Genomic DNA, 21654 nt, shown 5'->3' on the forward strand with positions numbered 1-21654 from the left:
TAGTTGAATGAGTATAGCATCCTATTGACCCATGGAAATTCTGTGAGAATTTCAGATTTGTTTTAAAAATGTTTAAATATTTCTTAATTGGAACATTTGAGCATGCAGCCCCACGCACGCACGCGCACACACACACACATACACACACTGTATCTGCAAGAATACATAGTCTATTTTTCAGAGGGAGGAAAATCAGTTGCATACCAAAGTTGTGCTAATTGGTTGCTGTCCAAAGAAAATAAGGACTATTAGGACAAGCAGAGTTTGAGAAAAAGCAAGTAGCTTTATGTTTGAACATTGAAATTTAAGGGCATTCTTATATTTGTGGTTTTTTTGTAAACTCTTGTTAACATCTGTGAACATCATTAATGAAATTTTATGTAATTTTGGGTAACTGATAAATGCATTATCATGATTTACATTTTTTTAAAAACCTATAATTACAGGACTATTTAATTTCTGTAGTGACTCAACATAGGGATGATAAAGCAGCATGTCCTTTGTAATTATAATCTTTATAACAGAAGGTTAGAACTTAGTGCCATCTCCTTTTTAACATAAGGGATTTTTCCAAATTGTTATATGATGAATTTTGTATACAGCTAAAGTGCCTAACATCTATACTTTAAATGGCAGTGTAAGCTTTTATTTCTGAAATGGCAGATTCCAAGGTTGCTTAAACAATTAATCTAAAGTTATGCTTGAAATTCATAATTAAAATAAAAGTAGATCTTCATATAAAACTAAATTTTTGCTTTTAGATACGCCATGAAGTTAGCTTTAAAAACATGACTCATAAGTTGTGTAGTGATCACTGCTTCAATCGATACCGAATGGCAAATGGTTTAATCATGAATTGTTGTGAGCATTGTGGAGAATACCTTCCAAGTAAAGGTGCAGCAAACAATATTCTTATGGTTGATGGAGAGCCGAAAAGATTCTGTTGCCAAAGCTGTGTTAGTGAATATAAACAGGTAACTTCTACATTTACTTTTATGTAACACATTGTAAAATCTTCAGTTAGATTGTATCATTTCAGTCAAGCGTTGTGCTTTTTGTTGTTAATTTAGAAGCATGTTTGCTAAAGTATGAAGACAAAATAAGAATATGTTGTGAATACTGATTGGAGTAGTAGTTCTATAGGTTCTTTTCACTTGGATTCGTAAATTATTATTTCGCTTTTTACAGTAAAACTATGTTCTATAGCATTCTGTTATTCACAGTAAGCGAGGTTTCATTTTTTTATCACAACCTAGAAATTATGTGCTTCATTTTAGAAATTCCCAGTTGTTTTGAAATGAATACAAAAAAAAGAACCCCTATTACCCTACAAGTTTTGTCTACCTGCACGTGTCTCACCAAGGATCTTGAAAGAGAAACAGTAGTTGACTTTTTGCAGATGCAATTATTATTTTGAATGTGTCCCCCTTTCTGTGAATAGTTCATCTGTAACTATGAAGCTAAATTGTCACAACTAAATTTCTACAGCAGGCTCTCTAGACATCATAACCAATAATTTCCAACAATATAGCTGCGCTTACACTGTTAGTGTTTTTGTTTTCTGAAGTTTTGGGTGCTATATTTCTGTTTTTACATCTCTAGGGGGGGATTAGTTTCAGTAGCCTGAAGTTATTCCATCCAGTTTTTCCTGCTTCCCTGTATCCCAGTTCTTTCCAAAGTATTTTCTGATCCTCAGAAGATTCTTCTCTGGAAGCACAGATTCTTGGAGGTCAGGAAAGTTTCTGTAACAGAAACTTCCTTTTGCATTGAGTGTAATCTTTGAACTTTAGCCTAGTACAATGTTTTTTCAAGATACTTTTTAGAAGATCCTATTTTAAATGAAGGATTTTCTGGTTTTTTTTTTAATGAAAATTTTTAGCTAGTTTTTTAAAGATACATTACAGTGAGTGAAAATACCCTAGAATTTCTGTATAATTTATCCTGTTCGAAATGTTGAGATGCTGCTTATATTTTTGATAATATGCAACCAGCACTTTTAGAAACATAACACAGGCCTTGTTGTTTTATTACACAGCAAAACAAAAGGGGCAAAATAGGTTATCCAAGATACTAAAAATGATAGGCATACAGAGAAGCCACGGAGAAACTTGGAGAAGCCTTGAATAAGATTTCATGAAGCAACCCAAAAGATACAAGAATAACATGCATTGCAGAAATTCCAAGTGAACATGAAATGTGGTTAAATGATAACTCTGTATCTCAGTTTATTGTGACTTGTACATTTTTTTCACCTGTATAGATACTTCATGCTATTTTACCATATTATCCCATATGTTTTCAGAAGAGTGAGGTCATTTGATATGTATAGAGGCCATTCTAAATTAGTATTCGAATCCTTGATTTTTTTTTAACTTTGGGATCTATATTTGGAAGTTATATGGGATAGAATAACACATAAAATAGTTTAAATATGTAAGTGATAGTGGGATGAAGGATTTCAGTATCTATAAAATGAAAAAACTGCATTGAGTTGTCATTAAGCACTGTTATGGTAACTTTTTTCTGGTGCTTTTTGACTTCAGTGGATAATATATTTTACCATTACAATTCAATAGGGTTGTATGTTTTATAGTGAAATATAGTAGGCTTACTTTCCTTTATTATTGCTTATTCTCAGAAGCTATTCTAATGAATAAATTTTCTATATTTCACTGTAAGCAACTATTGGATCTTACCATAAGAGAAAGTCATAAATTTCCATTGCAGTTAATATCTAGGCATGTAGTTGATTGTATATGCTTCTGACATGCCCCAATGAAACAAGCAAGCATTATAGTATATGAATAATATTATATGGAGATACTTATATTATTCTTTTATCTCTCTATATATGAAAATCTGTTAGCTTCAAATAACTTAGTTTAGAATCATTTAATAAATCAGTGACTTTAGGCTAAACTTAAATTATCTTTATGTAGGTTGTAGGATAAAATCTTAGTACCCTTAGATTTACGTAGTATTTTGCATAAGAGATTTAATATGAGCTAAAATTTTATATGAAAAAATGTTAATTGCATAGGTGTTTGATTTAAAACTCAACATATCATTAGTTACAGTTTAAAACATTGTTAAAAAATGTTTAAATATTGAGAGGTTTTCAGTAATAGAATAACAGAGTGCCATTACAGGGCTATATGATTATTTCAAATTTTTGGGCTTTATTTTGAAAATTAGTTGAAATTTCTCCTAAATACAGTAAGCTATAAAAATGCTGATTTTGCCTTTTGCTTTTATAAAAGTTGTATTAAATAGCTGCACAAATATTTGATATTTATGTAGTAAGAAAAAACTAGAACTGATACTCGCGATATTTGTTCCTACTTAATATTTGTTAATAAATACATTTTTACAAATTACTTTTTTTGAAGTAATTGCTTGAGTTCCAACTCACTTTGGTCTTGTTCAGTTTCATTCTTATTAGCTTTTAAGAATAGCTTTCCAAACCACTGTTCTAGGTTGTTTATTCTTTTTGGACTCAGGTTTTCTTGTATTATGATTGTCATGTGAGAAAAGTGCTCAGATGTTTGTAAACTAAAGCATACTTCATTCTGCATTTGACATGGTTATACAGGAATGTATGAGAAGTAAGGACAGCACTGCTTTTTAGCCAGTGGGATTGTACACACTACATATCATTGACCATTTTCTCAATGACGCCGTAGAGTTGTAGACCAAATAAGGCATTTCTCTGTTTTTCCATGAAGCCATACTGAACTGCCAAAAGGAATTGAGTTTTAATTTAATTCGTCTGAGAAATGACCCAACATTTAGCATTGTCTCAAGGACCAACTTTATAGGCATCATTCCGCAAAGAGGAATGTAAAATGAGACATATTATTAGACCATCCAATTTAGAAATGTGCATTCTTATAGTTGGCTGATTCTAGTTTTCACGGGAACTAGAACTCCCTCCCCCCCCCTTTGTTGCAGTTATCGTTCACTGAATAAATGAGGGTATCAACTCTAGTTTAAGAATTTGGAAATAATTACTTATTGGTAGTTCTCACTTAACATTGGCAATTTGGACTAGAATTTCCATTACTAAGTGATTCAGTTGTAGGTGCAATGCCATGGGGTGACATTCAATCATCATGGGTCATTAAGCAAGGACATTGCCATTTGCAATCTCTGACCATTGACATGCTTGTAAGAAGCAGGCAAAGAAGGTTGAAAATGGCAGTCATTGACTATAGGATGCTGCAACATCATGCAAGTAGTCCTCAACTTACAATGGTTCATTTAGTGACCGTTCAGAGTTACAACGGCAATGAAAAAAGTTACTTAGGACCATTTTTCATACTTACGACTGTTGCAACATCTCCATGGTCATATGATCAAAATTTGGATGCTTGGCAACTGATTCTTTTAAGACGGATGCAGTGTCCCGAGGTCATGTGATCACCTTTTGCGACCACCTTGCAAGCAAAGTCAATGGGGAAGCCAGATTCAGCTAACAATCTTGCAACTAATTTAACAACTGCAGTAATTCACTTAACTGTGGCAAGAAAGGTCGTAAAACAGAGAAAAATTCACAACAAATGTTTCATTTAGCAACAGAAATTTTGGACTCAATTGTGGTTGTAAATTGAGAACTACCTGTAACTGCAAGCCGAGTACCTAGTGCCAGGATCATAATCAAATGATGACAAGGACACAGCAGCAATCATGAGTACAGAGATGCGTTGGAGGCACCACTTGTTCGCTGCCATCATAAGTTTGAATGGTTTCTGAATGAGTGGGCATTTAGGGAGGAAAACCTGAAAATGTGTGATCATTTTTATCTTACTAGATTTTCTGCCTTATGTAGTATAATGAATGTCATATTTGGTATTAGGACATTAAATCCTGGATTGTGGTTTATTTTTAAAATGAACATTTAAAGTTGCTATAGTAATACATACATGTAAATTAAATTGCAAAGATTTATTTTACATTTAATTATTATCTATTTAAAACAGGGCTGTCAAACTCGCGGGCCGCAGGCGGATGCATCGCGCTGGCCACGACCACGCCCGGTTTAGCGAAGGGGAAAAAAATCACGATACATCACATGATGCCACCGTGACAACACGAGTTTGACACCCCTGATTTAAAACATAATCCTGTTCTGATTTCTGAATTTTGAAATAATTTCTGAAATTGAAATAATGTAAAGAATTTCAATTTATTATACCAGGAACTCAATTGGCCATGTATTTTTACCTGAATTGATTATAGTGAAGCCAAAATGGCACCAAAAATATTGGTTAATGTTAGGGCTAGATGTTTTATTTAAGGTAAGATTTGAGTAGACAGTTTTGTTACTTTATCCTATTTTATCAGTGAAATTAGACATTAAATATCCTTCCTATAAACAGTTTTGAAAGTCCAGGACAAAATCTAGGTATCTTTGAGAAAAAGCAATATTGGCCTCCTTACTTTTCTGGCTATTAAAATTGCATAGTGTACAGAATGAATTCCCTTAAAGATTGTGCTCAACTCCTTTTCCTTTTGGTTTTTAGGACAGTTTTCTTAGGTTTTGTTTAAATTACTTAGTGGTTACGTTTAACAATTTAATTAGTTGAATTTTTTAGAAACATACCGTATTCTAGTACTTTTTCAGTAAGCATCCTTTAAGTGCTTCTACCCCAAAGATAGAATAGAACTCCTGGTAAAACTTTGTCTGATTAAATCTTTCCAATGTTAAAATGGTTAAATTTGGGATGGAGTAAAAAAAAGAAAAGAAAAGTGGAAATGATATTGAAACTTTTTTGTAGCCTTATTTATTTTTATTCCTTATTTGCGTTTCATAGCTCTTCCAAAAACTATGGAATAAGATAGTGCTTCATATATCATATACTCTATGTTTTTAGTACGGCAAGTCTTTAGCAACTAAGGGCAATATAGTGAGTATGCATGCCTACTTAAATACATTTTCATAATTCAGGAAACATATTTTACATAATACTTTGAATGCATAAGTTATACATGTGAATAAAAAAGGCATTATAGATTTGAGAACATAGCTTTTAATCATTTGTTGGCAATCTGATGGGTTACTGGTCCAAATTGGAATGAAGTATATTTTATTTTATTATTTACATGTTGAAGTGTTCATGATCCTTGTAAAACAAATATCAATAAAAATTTGGGGAAACGTTGATGTGAACATTTTTTTCTCTCTGTTTTGGAAAAGACATATTGTTGAAAAATAATAGAAACAAAAATATATTTCTAAACAAAAAAATTGTTTAAGCAAAAAATATGGTAATAATATTTTGCATAATTTTATTTGATCCTAAAATAATCATGTTGGTATATTAAATTGATTTATAATTAAATGTATGCTTAGATAAATCAGAAAGTATCAAATATAAAGTTAAATTATGATTTATTAGAATTTAGATGGTACTTGATCTTGTTTAATACTGATCGGAGTTAGATCTGGTTAGATAAGGATCTGGACAGGTCTATATCTTTTAGCTAAAATAGAACATATATATTAAATTCAGAACTGATTATCTTTCAAATAAGTATACAACACTTTTGGGGATCCAAAAGGCAAATTTGTGGAATCAGGAGGAGTTCTTTCCAATGCTGAATTTTTTAATCGGGGAAAAAACAGGAACAGATGACTTTTATAAATGTGAACAAAAGAGTTGATAAAAATTCAGAAAATGTCCTCTTCTATAAATGGCAATGTCCCTTTAAGGAAGAACTACCTTGTTTTTAAAATATAATTTTAAATACAATAATATTCCTTTTGTGTTGTGATATTGATATCATTTGAGAAGGGTAAAAACTATTCTTCTGAAACATTTTATTCATAATTATAAAAGAATGTATCATTTCTGTTCTTCTGACAATAACTTCAGGCTATTAGGAAAAGATAATATAATAGTAATATAATAGTTTTTCTGGTTCTCTGGCACCTTCACAGTTTTATGCTTCAAACAGTCCATGAACCATAAATGGGAAATGACTATTACATAAATGGCTAGGTAGGTCATAATTATCTTTCTTATTTATAGTTTTTGGCTGCTGCTTCTAGCTTACTTGCTTGCTTTCTCTTTTTGATATTTCTTATTTTCTTTGCTACTGTTTTGATATTTGCACAAATCTGTCTTGCTTTCTGAGGGGCAAGGAAGAGTAGACGTCAAGTGTGAAACAAAAAAACTGACTTGATTTTGAGTAAAGGAATTTGTACCATAGAAAAATCTGAAAGAATGTTCAAATATATTTGATACACGCTAACAAATACAGTGTATTCAGAAAATATTCAACCCCCACATAATTTTTGTTAGTTTTGTTATGCTGCAGCCTGATTCAACAGTTGTCAAAATTATTATTTTTCTCATTAATCTCTTTTTTCTCAGTACCCCATAATGAAAAAATGAAAATAGAAGTTTAGAAATGTCTATAAATTTATTAAGAAGAAAAAATGAAATATCACATTGGCATAAGAAGTCAGACTTTTCACTTAGTACTTTGTTGAAGCACCTTTGGCAGCAATTACAGCCTTGAGTCTTTAGATATGATGCAACAAGCTTTGTACACCTTGATTGAGAGATTTTCTGCCATTCTTCCTTGTAAATCCCCTTAAGCTCAGTCCGTTTGGATGGCAAATGGACAGTCATTATTAGGCCCTTCCAGAGATCTCCAATAGAGTTCAAGTCACAGTCTGAGAGCCCTTCAGGTGCCTTTTTTGGAGAGTCCTGGTTGTGCCAAACTTATTCCATTTGAGAATTATGGAGGGCACTGTGCTCTTAGGAACCTTCAGTGCAGCAGAAATTTTATTGTAGCCTTCCCTAGATTTGTGCCTTGCAATAATCCTGTCTCTGAGCTCTGCAGGCAATTCCTTTGACCTCATGCCTTTTGCTCTGCTATAATACGCATTGTCAGCTATGAGGCCTTATATAGAGAAATGAGAAGTGTGTGCCATTCCAAATCATGTCCAATCAATTTGATTTGCCACAGGTAGACTTCAATCAAGGTGTAGAAACATGTCAGCAACGGTCAAGAGAACTAGGAGGCACCTGAGCAAAATTTTGAGTGTTGTTGCAAAGGGTCTGAATACTTATGCTAATGTGATATTTCAATTTTTTCTTTTCAATAAATTTACAGACATTTCTAAAATTCTGTCTCAATTTGTCATTATGTGGTACTGAGTGAAGGGGGTCTGAATACTTTCTGACTGCACTGTAGGTAGCATTCATTTTGATAATCATGATAATTTATATTTATTTTATAAAAATGTATATTGAGGTAATTGTTTCACAAGGGGAATATAGTGAATAAATCACAAGTTGTACATCAGCAACAAAAACTGAGCAAGAAAATTAATTTGTGTAGCAAGATTTTTAATATAGCTGGGCAAATCTTGGTAGTTAGATGGAGGGAGACTTATAAGGAATGTTATGTTTCCTGAAAGAAGGAAGTGGTTTCTTTAAGAAAGAGCATGGTTTTGCCATTTTTTATATGCAAGGGGGAGAATTATATATCAAGAGATAAAAGTAGAATGGAATGGGAATGAAATACTTTTAAGAACTCTGCCTGTTTTAAAAAGAAGAATTGGGCTCAAGAATGATTGCTGATCATTACAAATAAATGTTGAATTGGGGTTAGACAGAATAAGAATAAATACATAGATGAAGGAAAAGTAAATAAAGGTGGAGAGGAATGCCAAAGAAGTTGTGATTGTGTGAAATTAATGGATACTTGAAAAGAAGAAATTTAAAGAATGTGAATTTGTGTGGATGTGATAAAAGATACAGAGAAGTGTATTGAATATGCTGGTTTAAACTATATTTAGTTAGATTATCTTTTCTGATTTCATGCCACTAATTTCTTCGGCTTCATACTTCTTAACCCTGTCTACATAATGTTGCTTACCCTGAAAAGAAATAGCTTGATGATAGGTATATATACAGTATATGTACTCCTGTCTCAAGATTGAAAACTTGATTTACAATATTATGTAAGGTTTATTTACATAATATTACCCTTTTTAAACCACTCAGTTTTTGTTTCTCTGACTTTTCTACCACTGCTGATCTTTTTCTATGCATAGGACAGAATATTGCATCCGAGAAAACATGATGTTTCAATAAAGCCCCTTTCATGAGGGAAAATGTTTTGCTCTATATTTGTAAACATTAGTGTATTTATTCGAACATAAAGTTGTTTAAAGCTATCATGCGCCTTAATATTGCACGTTAAACAGGCTTTGTCGATATTTGCAATGTGTAAAATATATTTACCTACTCATCCTGTTCTTCATCCACAAAATTCCTGCCCTTTGCACTTTTATCCTCATAAAATCCTGCAAGAGATTAAACTTAATTTTTATAAACAATGGTAATCTGATAATCAACTATTTAATGGCCTATAACATTTAAATGTACTGTTCCTCAGTTGAAAGCTATTTATTATTATTATTATTTAAATTGTTATAATATATTACAGGGGCTGACATTCCAAGCCAAAGAAACTTATCTGCTTTGGAGTACATAAACATACATGCAATACATTCTGAAAAATAGAAAAAATATCATATAAAAAGCAAACAATTTCAGCTAAGTTTCCTAAAACTAACTGCTTGATATCTCTTAACATATAACAGCATGTGAATTAGTTCCTATGTGTTCGTCCTTCCTCACAATCAGGGAGATAAATAATCATGTTAAAAAAACAGGTTGTTGCAATTTTTATAAATTGTGAATGCTAATTTTATATTGCAACCTTTGTTAGTCGTCTTACTAAACCTCCATAATAAAAACGTATTTATTTATTTCCTTTAGTGATCACAAGTTCTTTTTAAATTCCTATTCTTTGTTGATTAGCAAAAACAAATATCAAAAACTACAATAATTAAAATTTATTCATCACTTCTAAAAACTGCTGCTCATACTATGCATGAAGCTGTAATTGGTGCAGTGTGTAGAAATACTCAAAGAGTATTTATCCAGTATGCAGTGGAGAAATTGATATAGGAATATATTTCTGTACTTAGCAGCCCCTGTGATTTCTTTTATCTTGGTTGCCTTTTATAATTTTTTACAACACCTATTTGTCACTTCTTCTACAGATTATTATTGTAGAGAAGTAAGAATACAAATACCCTGTGCTTTAGCTGAATACTTGAAAATAGTAGTGAGGTCCCCAAGAGAGTTTTTGAGCAGCAGTTTATGATATAGATCAGTGGTAGTCAACCTGGTCCCTACCGCCCACTATGGGCGTTCCAGCTTTCATGGTGGGCGGTAGGGGTTTGCTATAACTCTGCTTTATAAATTTTATAAAGTAAAGTTACTTCCCTACTTTATAAATCACCATTACTGTGGAACTGGTGGGTGGTTAGAAAATTTTAATACTACCAGAAATACAAAAGTGGGCGGTAGGTATAAAAAGGTTGAATACCCCTGATCTAGATAAACTACAGGTAGTCCTCAACTTACAGTCATTCCTTTATTGCCAATCCAAAGTTACAATGGAACTGAGTAAAGAGACTTATGACTTTATTTTTCATGCTTACTACTGTTTCAGCATCCGTGGTCACCTGGTAAAAATTAGGACGCTTGGCAACTGGCATGTATTTATGATTCACTTAACAACTGTGGTAAGAAAGGTTGTAAAATGGGGCAAAACTCATTTAACAACTGTCTTGCTTAGCAACAGAAACATTGGGCTCAATTTTCATAAGTCGAGGACTACCTGTTTGCAAGAGGCAACGCAGTATAATGTAGTCTACATAAAAAGCAAATGGAAGGGAGGGGTTTAGCTCTAAAAGTGGAACATACAGAGTAGTATAAAAGTACAAGACAGAATTTACCTTTGGGAGGGAAAACTATTGTCACAGAATGATGTCTTGATAAAATGTAAATTATGATGAGTCCATTCTTAAGTGCATGCAGTTCAGAAGTTGATGGCTAAATTGGATTGCTACTAGAAGCATCACCTTTGAGGTAAGTAATCTGAAATTTGATAATCAAAGGTTTTGTTTTTTCAAAAATTACACATAGAGAAAACAAATGAAATTGCAAGGGAAAAGATATAAAATAATATATAAATAAGTATAAAATAAAATGCTATGGAGATTACAGCTTTCCAATCAATTATTAACTACTGAATATATAATACTGTGTTAAAAAAACTTAAATCACTATTAAACTTTAACAAAAAATACATGGTTAACCAGTATAAATTGAAATAGTAATAGGAACTATAGGACTATAGTCCTAAACAAACTATAGAAAGCCAATGTTGGATAAAGTACACAAACCATTGTGTTAAGTTGTGGTCCAGGAATGGTTTTCAGTTAGAACTGAATTCTACATCATATTTACATTTTAAGATACAACACTATTCTCAACATTAAAACATACTACCTCAACTCAGTTCGCCATTCTTTCAAGATGGAAATAAGCAGTCATTTTCATTAATGAGAATATGAATATCCCTGCAGTAATTAACATATATAAATATTCGATATACTTGAAAGAATATATAGTTCAGTAAAATTTAACAAATGAAATGGTACTTTAACTTTTAAAAAATGTTTTAATTCTAATATCGATCATTTCCAAAAATCATTAAGTTTTACAGCATTGCCATGAAATACGGAAAAAGTGATAGACCTCATTACATTTCCAGCAGCGTTTAAGGAATAAATAATTAAGTTTACAAATGAAGTCTGAAAGAAAATACCAACAATAAAACATCTTGTATCATTTTTCTTTGAATATAATATTTGGAATAAATTTAATGGTCTGTTGAAAATTGTTCATGACATTTATACATTTCCCATCTCTGTTACTCTGCTACTGTTTCAAGTCTACATCCATTTAATCAAACAATCTTTTCTTCAGTTTCTGAATCACATTTCATCAACAGTTCTTAATTGAGACCCAGCATATGTTTGGAACTGCACATTACAAGATTTTTGAATTTGCTCTCTCTGAGCTTAGTTTCTTCTGTTTTAATGCTATACTACTTACTGAAGATAATGAACCCAGTCACTTCAGTCTTGCAATTTGAAAAAGTTATTAACTAAGAGTTTGAAGGTTTTTCCTTAAGAACAAAAAGTACAACTGATAAAGTGCCACTGCAGTCTTTAGTCTTATTGATGAGAATGAATTCACAAACTCACTTCACTATATGTTGAAAAAGTCCTGACTATGTAAGTAATTGGAATATGTATAAGAAGTAGATTCTTAGAAAAAGTAGTAAATTTTGAGTTGTCAACATGGGAAAATAATACAGAAAGCTCTAAACGGAAGATCAGCATGTGCAGCAAGAAAAAAAATGCTTCCTTTTCATATGAAGTTCAGCTTGATAATTTACCTTTTTTCAGGACTTACCCCATTTCTGTAATGTTGGATTCTGTCTTCATATAACAGGAGATCGGATTCTCATTGGGATACAAGAACATTCCTAAGGTTCTTGTAATTGGATTATTTTATAGATATGATAACCCAAGTCCCTAGTGACGGACATTCAGATAAGCAGAAAGAGGTTTTATGCAGTGTCATAGGAATGTCAGTCATAGGAATGCTTTAAAGACTTATCTACCTATATTATTGCCACTAAGATGGCTTATATCTGAGTGCAATCACTGTCAGGTTGAGCTCTACCTGGTTTTGAGGTTTGAATCAAGGAAAATGTTTGCTTCTTTAAGTAGCTTCTTTCTTTATACTTTGCGTTTCCAAGGCCGCCTAGTCACCCTACCCATGGGGGGGGGGGCAAGTGAGGCTGTATTTAGTGATCATCTGTACACAAGAATCAGTGATAAGTTTCTTAAAGTGAACAAGATTTTAGGGAAGCCCTATACAAACATGAAAAGTATTAGAAAGGGTTGAACACAAGGACATCAAAATTTATAATACTGTAGCAAAAAAATAATAATAATTGTGTCCCACAAACTGAAAGTGGTCAATCTTGAAATATCTTTTGTGCTGAATTTGAATGATTTCAAAATTCTCTATTAAGCCATGTTTTTGAGCGACACACCACTTAGGTTTTGGTAATAACTTACTATATTCACAATTGAGTTAAAAGCACAGAGATTTGCCTTTAAAAAAAAAAAAGCAGTGTATGGTTTTCTGCTGAATTTCACTTCAGGAATATCTCTCCTAAGGGTCCAGCATTAGTCAGCCAAATATGAACTCCACTTGCCTTGCTTTCACTTTTAATTTTTGAAATATCCCAATGAAATTTGTCCAATATTTCATCATTGAATACTCATAACACTGGGGAAAAGTTGAAGATATGAATTTTAAATTTTCCATCCTAAGGCTTGGTACAACTTTAAGGGGTCACTGTTTCATGATAGTTTCTTACCTTATGATTTCCAAAAGATTTTTATACTGTTTTTGAATGATTGCCAGGCAGATTTTTCAATATTGCTTAACTTTTCATCATTTTTAACATCCTAATACCAGTTTTCTTATCTGTGGATCTATAGAAATGTTTTCTTAATTTAGCATCAGAAATCCTGGGAAGTTTGATCCTCAAAGAATTGAAACCAGTTCCTGTTTTATACAGTAACAATGTTTTTTATAAGTCTAAATTTGATGTGCAAAAGAGGAATAAAAACTTTTTCAGGGTCAACAAATGGATCTTTATCACATTCTTTTTTGCTGGAACAAGCGAAGTACATTTTGGCCATTTGTTGTGAATGCAGTCTTTTTTTCGTGTTCATACTGTCCATTCACACACAAAATGACAACACTTTTTGAATGCAGGTGTAGGGTAAGCTTAAGTGCAGTGACCATCATATCTCCATATTTATTTCAATTGTATTTTTCAGACGTTCTTTTCAAAAGTAGTTTCATGTTCTACAATTCTTAAATGTTAGCAAGATAGGCTAACAATACATACCTTTTCTACTGTGAAAAGATGACGTTCAAATTAACTTTTGAGAAGTCACATGCACACATAGTATTCATAGCCAAGAACTTCCATAGCCAATTATTTTCTTGGGAAAAGGAATTAATTCAATTCATCATCAAAAATAACAGTTTGATGGTCTTTTGGGCTTCATCCAAATAACAGTAATGGCAAATCGAAATTCATAGGTTTGGGAGTTTTTTGGATGAGTGGCAAAGGTTTCATTTCTGAGACTTACATATAAACTGCAGAAAGTATTACATGATTTACATCATATTTAACTTGACTACAAAGACAAAACATTCACATTCTTTCACTGAGCTCTGGCACCAGTTTCTGATAAGAAACTGCTCTCCGGCTAGAGAGACTGGCCTCATGTCTAAACATGCCCAAACTTGGCGCAATCTGCACAATAGGCTGTTCTCTGCAAGTTGTCCGCCTTTGTTTTGAGATTATTTATGCTAGACTATTATAATAACTAAATGTTGTTCAGTGATTCATATAAATATAGTTAACACTCTAATTGAACAGAATAATGAAGTTGGTGTCACAGGAAACATGATAGAAAAGAACTGATTTCTTTTTTTTAATTCAGCTTGAAAAAAGCAGTGCAGAACTCATTATAGCCCATGTAAAAAAATTGACTACGTAATCTCTTGCTGATCTTGAGAAAAATTTCAAAGTTCTCATAGATCTGAATTAGTAAATAGACAATCTTGCAAACTGGATCAGCATTGGTGATCCTAAAGCAGTTTGTGTGTGTGTCAAATTAACCATTGGTAGTTTCTCAGCAATCTGGAGATTTTAATACTGAATTAGGTTTTAAGGTGTGGTTAGTACAGATAGTCCTTGACTTAGGACCAACAATTTAACCTCAAATTTATATTGATAAGTGAGACATTTTTACCCCATTTTACAACCTTTCTTGCCACAGCTGAGTGAATCATTCCAGTTGTTAAGTTATTGGTTGCTATGTAAATCTGGCTTCCCCATTGACTTTGCTTTCAGAAGTTCGCAAAAGCTGATCATATGACCCCAGGACACTGCTACCATCATAAATATGAACCAGTTTCCAAGCATTCAAAATTTAATTGTGTGACCATGGGGATTCTGCAACGGTCAGAAGTGTGAAAAACCATCTTTACAAAATATCTTAATCAGTCATAAAGGTCATGTTATCTTTTCAGTGCTACTGTAATTTTAAACAGTCACTAAGCAAACTGTTGTAAATCAAGGACTACCTGTAATCTTCTAATTTGGAAGGTGAACTATGGAGGTGAACAACTGTTAGCAGAAGTTTAGACTATACAAAGACTAAAGAAAAGGTGGCTTCAGAACCATCAAAAGAGCTAATAGCTCATTTTTTCCTGCAAAAATGCCAAGTCTTATCTTGCATCCCTTGATCAACAAAAAATTCGGAACATGAGAAATAGGATTGGCTTACTTATATTGTGTATACAAAATGGTGTTTTGAAGGCCAATAATCTGGCAGAGAATAGCTAGGTTTAAAGGCGTCCTAAATTTCACTCCCAGCAACACAATGAAAAAAAGTTTTTTTTTAAAGTATTCTAAGCTGTTCTCAGAAAAAAACAACCATGTCAAATGCTCCAATCATGTGGCTGAAAAGAGAGTAATGCTATTTAGGAAATAAACATTGAAGTTTTACTTCATGCTAAAAATCTTCACTCTTTAGTCCCCCAAGTGCCTTTTCAGAACAGATGCGGAACTCAGTAGACTAAAGAAGTTACAATGAAGAATAAACCCCAAGATTCTGCTGATTGGTTTTTTCAACCCTGTGGTGAATAAATGACATTATACTTCCATCATCCACATTTGCAGAAAAGGGAGGTTTTTCATTTTGCTTTACAGATCTTAAGATATAAAATTTTACTCCTGTATCCCAGAGGTAGAAAAGATTGATTCAAAGTACTGTATTCTCATAACATGCAAAGCCAGTCGTTCCCAAGCTGTTTCACCCTAGATGTTTTAAACTACATTCCCAGCCAGCATGAATTAATACTTCCACAAAATCAAGGAAGGCTATGCCAAGTTATGTTCTCCTTTGTCAATTAATCTATAGTCAGTTGGGTTTATGCAGCATGAAAGACCACAGACAAGTGAATGATCTTTTATATTTGATTGATTGATTGATTTTATTTTATTATATTTATATGCTGCCCTTTCCCCCCGAAGAGGACTCGGGGCGGCTCACAATTCAAATCAGGGAAGGGGAGTACAGACAAAAAATGAAAGACAAAACATAGCAATACATAATTTAAAAACACACAGCAGTCATACCATTCGAGACGGGGGCAACAGCTCTTTAGCCCCAGGCCTGTCGGAACAGCCAGGTTTTAAGGGCTTTGCGGAAGGCCTGGAGGGTGGTGAGGGTTCAAATCCCCACGGGGAGTTCGTTCCAGAGGGTCGGAGCAGCCACAGAGAAGGCTCTCCTCCGGGTAGTCGCCAGTCGGCACTGGCCGGCGGATGGAATTCGGAGGAGGCCTAATCTGTGGGATCTAATCGGTCTAGTGGAGGTGATTGGCAGTAGGCGGTCTCTCAAGTACCCAGGTCCAATACCATGAAGGGCTTTATAAGTGACGACTAGCACCTTGAAGCGTATCCGGAGACCAATAGGCAGCCAGTGCAGCTCGCGGAGGATAGGTGTTACGTGGGTGAACCGAGGTGCACCCACGATCGCTCGCGCGGCTGCATTCTGGACAAGCTGAAGTCTCCGAATGCTCTTCAAGGGCTGCCCCATGTAGAGCATGTTGCAGTAGTCCAGTTTAGAGGTCACAAGGGCACGAGTGACTGTTGTGAGGGCCTCCCGGTTCAGGTAGGGACGCAACTGGTGCACCAGGCGAACCTGGGCAAATGCCCCCCTGGTCACAGCCGACAAATGGTGTTCAAAAGTCAGCTGTGGGTCCAGGAGGACTCCCAAATTGCGAACCCTGTCTGAGGGGCGTACTCAGTCTTATCCGGATTGAGTACAAGCTTGTTGTACCTATATTCCACCCCCCATCAGAAAAGTTTCCCAATGTATTGATGGGTTGAATTGCATTGAATACAGAAATTTCAACCACACAAAAGGATTCCGAAGAATATCTGGAAATTCAGGTTCATCAGTTTTTAATTTATAAAATACTATTGTTTTCCATTGCTAGGTTTTCCTTGTTAAAAATCATCAGACCTCCCCATCTTTTAAGGTACTCTTTATAAATCAAAAGTCTGTTTTGGTGTATCAGCTGCCAGTGAAGGCTTTTATTAGACTATACAGTTATAGTATAGATGCCCTTAGCTAAATTTTTTCATTAACCAAAAACCATGTTCAGAAAACAAACTAATCTTAAAGCAAAATGAATTTATTTTTATAAACAGATTAAATTAAATAGAGTCTTGGCAACTGAAGTCGTAAAACAGACAAGTGTTTAAAGAAGAACAAAGCAAACCAAATCCTGGGCTTTCTTAATTAGATTCCTGTTAATCAACTCTACCTTTTTATTAAGAAGGTTAAGGTAGTTATACCCACTTACTTCTCCTCACATCAATAACCCTGAAAGGTAAGTCGGGCTGAGCCTAAATGGCTGGCCAAGAATGGACTAAAACCTAGTTCTCCCCATTCATTGGCCCAGCAGTTTAATCATTATCCTACATTGACTATTATGAGTAATTGTTTCCTGTTATTGCTCTAAAGCATTCTTTTGCCTGTTATCTATATGGAAGTTTTCAGACATATTCTTTAAACGTCCTTTCCAAATAATACAAAGTTATATCCACTTAATAGAATTAATTTCTTTTGTTTGCTATATATAAGCAATATAATCTTTGATACCCCTAATATTGGAATGTATTTTAGTAGGTCAATATTGGGCACTTTTCTTTAAAACTACTTTCTCTTGTATAGTACCTTCCAACTAGTTGAGATTGATAGAAGTATAATTTAACATACCTAAAGGGAAGTATTCAAGATTCTTAATAATGTGGTTTTTAATTATGAAAGAAATCTTAAGATAGCAGGAATCTCAATGTCCAATGTCCACCTTTTCCACCTTGTTGGTGTAACATTGCTAATTCTAGCTGAAACAAATCCTGTGAATCTCCGTATGCAAGTTTGTGTGTGTTTGCGGGCATGCGTATATACATATGTCCATTATGCAGGCTAGGATAAAAAAGTAATTTATATTGAAGTAATTAATTACTGCTCATTAAAATAAACTGCATATAAGTGTGTCCAAATTTATAAAATTAATTAATTGATTCCATGTGCATATGGCTATCAATGTCTTTTGTATTTAAAGAGAGTCACTGCTCCCTGCATATAGACATATAAACATTTCCTGCCTTTGTTCAAGGAGAAATAGCAAAAGAAAAATATAACAGGAGGTGGAGAAAGTCAACTAGACAAATCAAACATTCAGCACTTCACAAGTAACTGCTTATCTTCAAGCAGAATCTGTACTTCAAAAGCATCCACATTTTGTAGCAACTCCATCTGCACTGCAGCCATCTGTATTTCCCTGCCTGTATTCATTTTCAGCAACAAATATAAAGAACCCCCACGCAACTTCCATTTACAAGTAAATATTTTAGAGGGGGGAGGAACTTACCAGGAAGAGCCAAGGTGGCGCAGTGGTTAAATGCAGCACTGCAGGCTACTGCTAGATCAGCAGGTCAGCGGTTCAAATCTCACCGGCTCAGGGTTGACTCAGCCTTCCATCCTTCCGAGGTGGGTAAAATGAGGACCCAGATTGTTGGGGGCAATATGCTGACTCTCTGTAAACCCCTTAGAGAGGCCTGAAAGGCCTATGAAGCGGTATATAAGTCTACTGCTATTGCTGCTATTGCTACTGCTATAATCAAGTAATTTTAATATCCAACCATTTTTTTTTCTGAGTGTTTTCTATTTCTTCATGAAATTGTTTAAGCAGCATCCAGAGCTCTTTGTGAAGGTGCTTAACGGTTTTTGCTGAACAATATTGAATAAACTAAAATAAGACTTAGTGATATATTCTTCAAGTAACAAAGCTGAAGCTGAAAGGAGTTACCATTTGGTTGCAACCATAACTGGTGTTGAAGTTTCTCTAGCTGAGAAAAGCTAATCTGGGTGTCTTCTTTCTTTGAGGTAAGAAAATAAGCACTCAGAATATTCAAAGTTTTAAATTTCTAGATACCATTTAGAATTCAGTTTCAAAATGATGTTACACAAGTTAACTTCATTTAATTTTAACTTGGACTTTATGGCTGATTCTGTCATTCATTATTTTTTTCACATATTAGATTGCTTCCCCCTTTCTCAACATCTGAACAGTTCATTTCAAGGCTGCCCACTGCAACCTATTGTTAAGAACACAGTTATAGAGTAGTTCAGTTATTCATGAAAGGGAGATCCCAAAATACCCATACAAACTAAGTGTCTTAGTATAGGCTTTATTGTCATTGTACAAAATAAATACAACGAAATTGGTCTTAAATTTAAACCTACATTAGCCATGCATATATCCCAATCTGTTTTGTCACATGCTTGGACATTGAGGTGCAGCAGGCATGGATGTGAATGCGATGTGCTCCCTCATCCCCTTGTATGTTTCAATTTTATTAAGTAAGTGTGAATAACACTCGGATGTACGTTGATAAAAAGTTTAGCAAATATGTAGCATTGGGAAACAATACATAAATTCCTGCATGCTTGTTGAATGAGATTAAATCAGATATAATTATAATTATTGCTTTTGTTTTTTTATTTGCTTTTTAGAAATATGGCAAATTAACTACTTGTACTGGTTGCACAACACAGTGCAGGTTTTTTGACATGACACAGTGCATAGGAACTAATGGACATATGGAGCCATACTGCTCAACCACATGCATGAACACACACAAATCAAAATATGCAAAATCACAAAGTAAGTGAAAGGGGTGACGTGTCTCTCTCAACAGATAAAATATTGTTCCAAAATAGAGAAATTCTGTTTCACTTGTTTCTTCTATCTGGTTTTCTTGTGAGATGATATTGATGTCCACATTATATTTACATTATTGGAATATGACTCCTATGAGTTAAATAAAAAATTAATATAATTAAAACATGAAGTTTTAACATTTGAGCTCATGTTTTCCACCAGCTATAGATTTTTCAAACTGTTCTTAATGGTAACTCCGCTCTTGGTTTGAACGTATTTTAGTATTCTGATATTTAATATTACTGTACATTGACCAGAAATATCAGTTGTACATAAGGATGTGCTTTGCTAGAAACAAAACAGTTGCATGATTTAGGTAATTAATTTGTACTTTTTAATGTAGAGCTAACTTATACATTAATCCATACAGTGTTCCTTAACCAGGGGTGGAATTCAGATAATCTAACCGGTTTGCGACTGCCAACTTGACCATGGGCCAACTGGTTGTTAAATTATCCCCCCCCCCCACCTGCCCGCTATCAAAGTGGGTGCTGTGCTGCAATGGAGAAACAGACAAGGGAGCTGCTGACACGGGGGGAAGAGGAGCAGGGAGAAGAAAGAAAGTGGCCTTTTCCTTCCCTCGCACCAGCCACTCCGTTGTCTGTTTCTCCATTGCAGCACCCAGCATCCATTTTGATAGCAGGGTGGTTGGGCAATTTAACAACTGGTTCGTTTGAACCAGTGTGAACCGGCTGAATCCCACTAGTATCCTTAACCCTAAAAGAGGATAGTCTGATAGGTAGGTATGTAAATTAGGTATCCATATAAACAGTGTGAGTTTATAGAAAAACTCTTAAACTCTACAAAGAGTGTGTGTGTGTGTGTGTGTGTGTGTGTGTGTGTTTTGTATTTAAAATTAGTTAAATGTAACAGTGAAAAATGTACATTTATTGGAAAGTCTAGGCTACACATATCATTCCCACTGATTTTGGTCATCAAAAAACTTGTTCGTTAATTATAGTTTTTTCTATTGCCCTATCTAGGAAAGTATGCATAACTAGAAGTTGTTTTGTTTAAGCCTAAAAAGGCTGCTTGTGTAGGAATAAGTGATTGTTCAAGCCTCAGCCATTGCTGAACTTCTAATAAATGCTAGCTTGTCATTTACAATCTGGAAATTTGCATTTATTTATTTTTGTATACTACATTTTTCTTTTAGGTTTGGGAATTGTTTGCCAATTTTGTAAGCGAAACTCTTTACCTCAGTATCAAGCCACAATGCCTGATGGAATACTGTACAACTTTTGCAGTTCCAGTTGTGTAGCTAAATTTCAGGTTAGCTGTTGTGTTCAATCTCTTCTTCCCTGGATATGTATTATTATGTGCATATATCCTGTTAGGTATTCTTAGGAGGCTAATATTACTGTGAAACCACTTTTTACTTAATTGCTACTCTTCACAAATAAAATTATTTGTGTTTATCACTTACCAATAAAGGCCTTGTTAAAGCTTGGCTATTATCAGCATAGTGTATATATAAGAAAGTGATTTCCAAAATTCATGGGCTATCATTAGTGCTTTCTTCTTGAGTCTGTTTTAATTCTATTCTGCTTATTCTGAGAGGTATGTGGCTAATGTTTGACATTTTCATTCTCTTCCTTTAAAAAAAAATTAGCACATGGGTAATCCTATGAGTACTTGAATACTGTATATCCAGCTAATTTATAATTACTAGAGGATTTTCTGGTTTGGGAAGAAGTAAAAAATTAATTCCTTCCTTATGCCAGTGAAGAAGAAACTTTGATTTTTGAATTCCTTCTAGTGCTAAAATAGCAACATTAGCTTACTGACAAATCCTATTCCTTTCAGGGATTAC

The 21654-nt window shown here is 33.9% G+C and overlaps 1 protein-coding gene across 7 annotated transcripts in view; it reads left to right on the forward strand.

The window, feature by feature from the left end:
* The window catches only part of ZMYM2 (zinc finger MYM-type containing 2), a 74271-nt gene that overhangs the window by 18993 nt on the left and 33624 nt on the right, over positions 1–21654 (forward strand). For 6 of the 7 annotated variants that reach the window (XM_014056884.2, XM_014056886.2, XM_087721212.1 and 3 more), the window contains 3 exons: positions 762–974; positions 19634–19784; positions 20998–21113. In XM_014056884.2, the coding sequence (XP_013912359.2) occupies positions 762–974; positions 19634–19784; positions 20998–21113 (480 nt within the window). The remainder of the gene's footprint in view (positions 1–761; positions 975–19633; positions 19785–20997; positions 21114–21654) is intronic. The other variant, XM_014056887.2, reaches the window with a different exon arrangement.

Source organism: Thamnophis sirtalis, unplaced genomic scaffold (genome assembly GCF_051295495.1).
Source record: "Thamnophis sirtalis isolate CommonGarterSnake01/CBP01778 unplaced genomic scaffold, rThaSir2_p1.2 scaffold_8, whole genome shotgun sequence".
Taxonomy (NCBI): domain Eukaryota; kingdom Metazoa; phylum Chordata; class Lepidosauria; order Squamata; family Natricidae; genus Thamnophis; species Thamnophis sirtalis.